Source organism: Sycon ciliatum, chromosome 3, assembly GCF_964019385.1.
Source record: "Sycon ciliatum chromosome 3, ocSycCili1.1, whole genome shotgun sequence".
Taxonomy (NCBI): Eukaryota; Metazoa; Porifera; class Calcarea; order Leucosolenida; family Sycettidae; genus Sycon; species Sycon ciliatum.
In genome coordinates this window covers 40,226,016-40,233,515 of record NC_088645.1, presented here as the reverse complement: position 1 = coordinate 40,233,515, position 7,500 = coordinate 40,226,016, and the positions used below count along the sequence as shown (strand labels likewise).

General features: G+C 48.0%; 1 protein-coding gene across 4 annotated transcripts in view; it reads right to left on the bottom strand.

Moving 5' to 3' along the window:
- Positions 1 to 7,500, bottom strand: part of LOC135812192 (death-associated protein kinase 2-like) — a 31,973-nt gene that overhangs the window by 7,044 nt on the left and 17,429 nt on the right. The window contains exons 3-9 of one of the 4 annotated variants that reach the window (XM_065325516.1): positions 7,426 to 7,476; positions 6,817 to 6,870; positions 6,276 to 6,437; positions 3,148 to 3,224; positions 2,604 to 2,825; positions 1,721 to 1,859; positions 566 to 689 (exon numbers count right to left, since the gene is read on the bottom strand). In XM_065325516.1, the coding sequence (XP_065181588.1) occupies positions 566 to 689; positions 1,721 to 1,859; positions 2,604 to 2,825; positions 3,148 to 3,224; positions 6,276 to 6,437; positions 6,817 to 6,870; positions 7,426 to 7,476 (829 nt within the window). Of the gene's footprint in view, positions 1 to 565; positions 690 to 1,720; positions 1,860 to 2,603; positions 2,826 to 3,147; positions 3,225 to 6,275; positions 6,438 to 6,810; positions 6,871 to 7,425; positions 7,477 to 7,500 lie in introns of those variants that run through there. The other 3 variants (XM_065325514.1, XM_065325512.1, XM_065325513.1) reach the window with 3 other exon arrangements.

Sequence of the window (7,500 nt, the reverse complement as noted above, 5' to 3'; positions counted from 1 at the left end):
CCAGATGTGTTTGTTGGAATATTTATGCGAGGGACCACCTCCGCGACCATTGGTGCTCGTTGCTTTGACTGCAAAAAAAAACTTAAAAAAGTCTATTCCGACCAAGTCTTCAGATTTCCCGGGGGGGGGGGGGGGGGGGGGGGGGGGGACTATCACCGCCGTTGCCGTGGCAGGCCAGTTCTACATTCACTGCCTTAGTACCAGCCTCTTCGGACGGGTATTTCAGCCTTCACCTCTTTCCCTACCTGCAGCATGTTAGTACTGTGCGTTGCTCACCGTGGGCATAATCTTTCCCTGTTGGTAAAGAGCTCATCACGTGAACAACGATAGTGTCGCCCTGAATTTGTGGTGCGTATTCAAGAGGCCCTGTCGCCTTTCCTTTAGAACAAGTAAAGGGACAAAATCCACTTCTCTCCTCACGATAAAGTATTCCAAGTGCTCCACCGGGGGTTTCAAACACAAAAACACAAGCGGCATGTGTATGGACACCCACATACACACCCACGCACGCCCACGCCCACACATAAACTAGCTGTTCTTCCATTCCGGAGAATGTTCAACTCACCGGTAAACTCTGGGTGTCCAACGATCTCTTGCGACATGCCTTCACCATCGTACGGCTGTGCACAACTGAAGTTGATGATCTTGACTACACCAGATGAATTACTCTGCAAGACGATATTCTCCGGCTACAAACACAGACAGGTAAAGGCAAGCAACACAAGGAACACAAACACACACCCATACTCATGCCCATCGCTGAAGCGATGCTAGCGAACAAGCTATGTTGGACATAGCAACTTGTGCTGAGATTACACCATTCAACAGCTTGCAAGGCTGGTGAATTTATCGCCACTAATTGAGCACACCCCCCCCCCCCCCCCCCACACACACATGTACACATTCTCAATACAATAAACCAATGAAATGCGTATCGATATCAATGGCTAGCAGCGGTACACAGATTCTCTTAGCCTGTCCATCGACAGTATGCAACTGTGCAGTTTGTGCAGTTCATGTACATCACTGTTCAATTGTCCTTTCAACGAGCGCCAATAATGAGGACTCGTTGGAAAGATGAGAGAACAAGCTTTCCAACGATGTGCCGTTTGACATAGCGCGATGAGGAATCACTGAGCACCGAAGAGCGGAACACGGATACGCTCGAATTTGTTTCAAACTGCGTGGGTGGCAAGTGCAGCAGTGCTCAAACGGGGACTTCCCCTGTGACTCATGGTTGCATGGCGTATGCGTAGTGGAGGCCAAATGAATCGCTTGAGCTTCAGGAATCAGCACGACTTTGAATCGCCTTTCTACGTGTAAAACTTAAGTGATAAAATTTGTGGACGAGGGTACACAATCTCGCTCAGGCGCAATAGGGCAGCTCTCAAAAAGCATGAAGGCGATTCCGTTGCTCCTGCTGAGCACTTGGCGGCAATAGCTGGAGAGAGGAGATCTGTAGCTTTCCAAAGAGACCAAGATTGAGAAATTTCAAATCTGGTGAGTGATATAAGATAACTGTATTATAGCAATCAGCAGAATCAGCGAAGCGGACATTGGACATTCTAATCAACAAGAATAAAAATAAGATAACGTTAAAGTGCGTACTTGGACTGTCGCGCGCCTCTGCGCGCTGCAGGAATCCATGCATACCACGGTAGGGCTCAAAAGGTTAACGATCCCGACGTGCCTGAGTTTCACTGCATGTGGTTCGACTTACCTGCAGACTCAAGTGCATGAGGTTTTTGTGATGAATGAAAGCCAGACCGCACAGGATCTGCTTGACAAAGTTGATGACCTCGCCTTCGGAATAGGTGTCTCTTGCGGCCAAGCTGGGGAACAACTCTCCACCGGTAAGCCTGAAGCACAGGAGGAAAAGTGAGTGGGAAGCACACACACACACACACACACACACACACACACACACACACACACACACACACACACACACACACACACACACACACACACACACACACACACACACACACACACACATATATGCACGTCAGTGAGTACACACACACACACCCACCCACACACACACACACATGTGCACCCACACACATGCATCCATACACCCACGAGCACGTAAGCAAGGAGGTCAGAAACAGAGAGCTTCTCCAAATGGCGTTGTTGAATATGTTTTGCATTGCGTGACCAGCTAGCGTATGTGGGGTCACACGTGCAAAGCACCCTCAATCTACTAGTACTCAACCTCCCTTCTAGCCTTAAAAAAGCCTTGTTCTTGCAAACACGTGTCTTTCGGCTCTGTCTTTGCGGTATCGAGCACTTTTGCCAGTTCTAACAAACTCAACCAGTGAACCTCCATTCTACACAGTAAAGAGCTTGTTAAAACTCACTCCACTCGACCTTGCGACAGCAACAGAAGAACAAAAGATGGAAGATGCATAAATAGGCTCCAGCAGCCTTTGGACAATTTTGAAATAAAATATTCAACCAATTGATCAACAAACTCCACCAGAACCAGCAGCAATAACAGCAGCAACAACAGCAACAACAACAGCAACAACAACAGCAACAACAACAGCAGGAGGAGGATGGGAGAAGGAGGAGAAGGAGGAGACAGCTGGTTGACTTACTGTTCCAGAATCAGCACAACGCTGGAAGGCCCTTCAACGGCACCGTGCAGCTGAACGATGTGTCGGTGGAAGTTCAGCTTATTCATGATCTCAATCTCCTGCACGATGTCACTACGCTGGCGTCCTCGTGCGGCGCGTGGTCGGTGCTTACGAATGTGCTTGGCTACGTAGGATTGGCCGTTCTTCCTGCACAGACATAACCTTACGGAACCAAACTTTCCCCTGCAGAAAAAGAGACGAGAGAGAGAGAGAGAGAGAGAGAGAGAGAGAGAGAGAGAGAGAGAGAGAGAGAGAGAGAGAGAGAGAGAGAGAGAGAGAGAGAGAGAGAGCGTCAGCAATAGGGGTAACATGCAATGTCCACCTCGCTAACACTATTCACCACTCTAATCGGGCGCTTGCCTTCATGTTGCCTACAGATCATATTCTCTTCAAATTCTACGCACATGAAATGAATGAATTGATTCATGGTGGTATTCGAGCGCACAAGGGCCCAGTGCGCTGGCAAACTAACAGACCAGACCAGTGGTGAATCAAAATTCCTCACTCTTTGATTTCCTCCCGGTCTTCATACAGATCCTCGTAGAGACACTCCTGAATGGACACGGCCGGACCAGTTGACGTCTGGTCCGCGACATGGGTCAATCACACAGATACAATGACAAAACACATGCACACACGCACGCACATGCACGCACACACATACACATGCACGCACACACATGCACGCGTGCGCGCGCGCACACACACACACACACACACGCACACAAGCACGCAGTAGTTAGGTGAATGAAACTACGTTCTATCCGATGCAAAGGCAACAGTACCTGTGTGCTGCATCAGGAGTACCAGTGCTTTATAGAACCGCTTCACAGTGACGAAATGGGTGTTCCACTGCTTATAGTGACGAAATGGGTGTTGCACTGCTTATAGTGACGAAATGGATGTTGCACTGCTTATAGTGACGAAATGGGTGTTGCACTGCATAGTGACGAAATGGATGTTGCACTGCTTATAGTGACGAAATGGGTGTTGCACTGCATAGTGACGAAATGGGTGTTGCACTGCTTATAGTGACGACATGGGTGTTGCACTGCTTATAGTGACGAAATGGGTGTTGCACTGCTTATAGTGACGAAATGGGTGTTGCACTGCTTATAGTGACGAAATGGGTGTTGCACTGCATAGTGACGAAATGGGTGTTGCACTGCTTATAGTGACGAAATGGGTGTTGCACTGCTTATAGTGACGAAATGGGTGTTGCATAGTGACGAAATGGGTGTTGCACTGCATAGTGACGAAATGGGTGTTGCACTGCATAGTGACGAAATGGGTGTTGCACTGCATAGTGACGAAATGGGTCTTGCACTGCATAGTGACGAAATGGGTGTTGCACTGCATAGTGACGAAATGGGTGTTGCACTGCATAGTGACGAAATGGGTGTTGCACTGCATAGTGACGAAATGGGTGTTGCATAGTGACGAAATGGGTGTTGCACTGCATAGTGACGAAATGGGTGTTGCACTGCATAGTGACGAAATGGGTGTTGCACTGCATAGTGACGAAATGGGTGTTGCACTGCATAGTGACGAAATGGGTGTTGCACTGCATAGTGACGAAATGGGTGTTGCACTGCATAGTGACGAAATGGGTGTTGCACTGCTTATAGTGACGAAATGGGTGTTGCACTGCTTATAGTGACGAAATGGGTGTTGCACTGCATAGTGACGAAATGGGTGTTGCACTGCTTATAGTGACGAAATGGGTGTTGCATAGTGACGAAATGGGTGTTGCACTGCATAGTGACGAAATGGGTGTTGCACTGCATAGTGACGAAATGGGTGTTGCACTGCATAGTGACGAAATGGGTGTTGCACTGCATAGTGACGAAATGGGTGTTGCACTGCATAGTGACGAAATGGGTGTTGCACTGCATATAGTGACGACATGGGTGTTGCACTGCATAGTGACGAAATGGGTGTTGCACTGCTTATAGTGACGAAATGGGTGTTGCACTGCATAGTGACGAAATGGGTGTTGCACTGCTTATAGTGACGAAATGGGTGTTGCACTGCTTATAGTGACGAAATGGGTGTTGCACTGCTTATAGTGACGAAATGGGTGTTGCACTGCATAGTGACGAAATGGGTGTTGCACTGCATATAGTGACGACATGGGTGTTGCACTGCATAGTGACGAAATGGGTGTTGCACTGCTTATAGTGACGAAATGGGTGTTGCACTGCATAGTGACGGAATGGATGTTGCACTGCTTATAGTGACGAAATGGGTGTTGCACTGCTTATAGTGACGAAATGGGTGTTGCACTGCTTATAGTGACGAAATGGGTGTTGCACTGCATAGTGACGAAATGGGTGTTGCACTGCTTATAGTGACGAAATGGGTGTTGCACTGCTTATAGTGACGAAATGGGTGTTGCATAGTGACGAAATGGGTGTTGCACTGCATAGTGACGAAATGGGTGTTGCACTGCATAGTGACGAAATGGGTGTTGCACTGCATAGTGACGAAATGGGTCTTGCACTGCATAGTGACGAAATGGGTGTTGCACTGCATAGTGACGAAATGGGTGTTGCACTGCATAGTGACGAAATGGGTGTTGCACTGCATAGTGACGAAATGGGTGTTGCATAGTGACGAAATGGGTGTTGCACTGCATAGTGACGAAATGGGTGTTGCACTGCATAGTGACGAAATGGGTGTTGCACTGCATAGTGACGAAATGGGTGTTGCACTGCATAGTGACGAAATGGGTGTTGCACTGCATAGTGACGAAATGGGTGTTGCACTGCATAGTGACGAAATGGGTGTTGCACTGCTTATAGTGACGAAATGGGTGTTGCACTGCTTATAGTGACGAAATGGGTGTTGCACTGCATAGTGACGAAATGGGTGTTGCACTGCTTATAGTGACGAAATGGGTGTTGCATAGTGACGAAATGGGTGTTGCACTGCATAGTGACGAAATGGGTGTTGCACTGCATAGTGACGAAATGGGTGTTGCACTGCATAGTGACGAAATGGGTGTTGCACTGCATAGTGACGAAATGGGTGTTGCACTGCATAGTGACGAAATGGGTGTTGCACTGCATATAGTGACGACATGGGTGTTGCACTGCATAGTGACGAAATGGGTGTTGCACTGCTTATAGTGACGAAATGGGTGTTGCACTGCATAGTGACGAAATGGGTGTTGCACTGCATAGTGACGAAATGGGTGTTGCACTGCTTATAGTGACGAAATGGGTGTTGCACTGCTTATAGTGACGAAATGGGTGTTGCACTGCATAGTGACGAAATGGGTGTTGCACTGCATATAGTGACGACATGGGTGTTGCACTGCATAGTGACGAAATGGGTGTTGCACTGCTTATAGTGACGAAATGGATGTTGCTCTGTTTATAGATCTCCAAAGCACCAAAACTATGGCAAACGTCTCTTGAAAGCACCCACTTTGTCCAGAGAATGTGTACGGATTACATCGGTCGACTGAAGGCAACAAACCCCACCATCACTACGCCCCATATGCAACTTTTTGTCTTTGCCTGTGAGCTCTGATAATTGTAAAAAAAATCGCAATGACATCGTACACGCGGCCTATTCTCAAGATTCACTGCATTACAACGCATCAAAGGATTCTGCCAGCCCGCTCACCTTGGTGAAGTAGAAGGCGCGCACGGTCTCGATCGTCAGGTCCTGGGTCGGCTGCTCGCGTGCGTCGTTGCCGGTCACACCGCTGTTGGCGGCGGATGTCTCGGCGGCCGAGCGTGTAGAGTGGTCGTTGCACATGTTACGGCCGCTGTCCAGGTGTCTTTGCTGTAGTGGATGCAAGAACACAAAGATACACATGGTAGATGCAATAGTGCTCAGTAAGAAGTGTAATTTAAAGTACTTGCTACAGTTTGTTCTGACAAAGTCTTACTCTGCTGAGGTCTAACCTCTACACACCGTTTCATCTACACCAGGGAGTTGTAGAATATATGAAGACAGAGATAGAGAGATAGATAGATATATATATATATATATATATAAATTATATAGAGAGAGAGAGAGAGACAGAGAGAGAGCGGACAACCACAGAGGAGAGACAGAGAGAGAGACAGAGAGGAGACACACTTGTGACACTGGCGAGTAAGCTGTCTGAGTAACCTGCCTCGCAATCGAGAAGAACGCGCAGCAATCGGCAAACACTTACTCTGTCCGATATGGATGGTGTGCCTGGCCCGGAGGTGCGTGGCGAAAGTGACGACTGTGTCACACAAATGGACATGTACACAACCATTTAAATCCTCAACACAAGCGGGTAAGCACACAATCTGCCACATGCGGTCAGACACATGCATTCACGCATGATTCATGCATACACACACGCTAACACATAAGTACACTGTATACACATATACGCAAGCGTGAGTGCAAAGAAAGAGTGGCGCTGGCAATTACAGTGACTTCAGACAGTCTGGCTTAAAAAGGTTTGAAAACCACCCTGGCACAGTATGCAGTCATCATTGGCAAGCACACAGTTTCACCGTTATCAAGATGTCCCTATGGTCGGCAAAGCTGCCCCTATCTCTCCCCACTCCTGCCATTCCATACGTCTCATTGCTGCCTTGCTGCGTTGTGCCGTTAAATGGTGCCAGTGTTTTGTTGTTTAAAATGTGGAATTAGCACAAAAAATCCTCGACGGACAAGTGGGCTGGCAATGCCATTACGCGTCATCACACCCGTTTAGGCAACAGGGTGTGATTATACCATTACGTCATTGGTGATGTCGTTACATTGGCATACAGGCAACAGTACTCACCTCGAACGCTGATCCCGACGAACTGGAAACAGGACGACCGTCATTCATATCCTGAAGGGAATAAGAGCACATGAC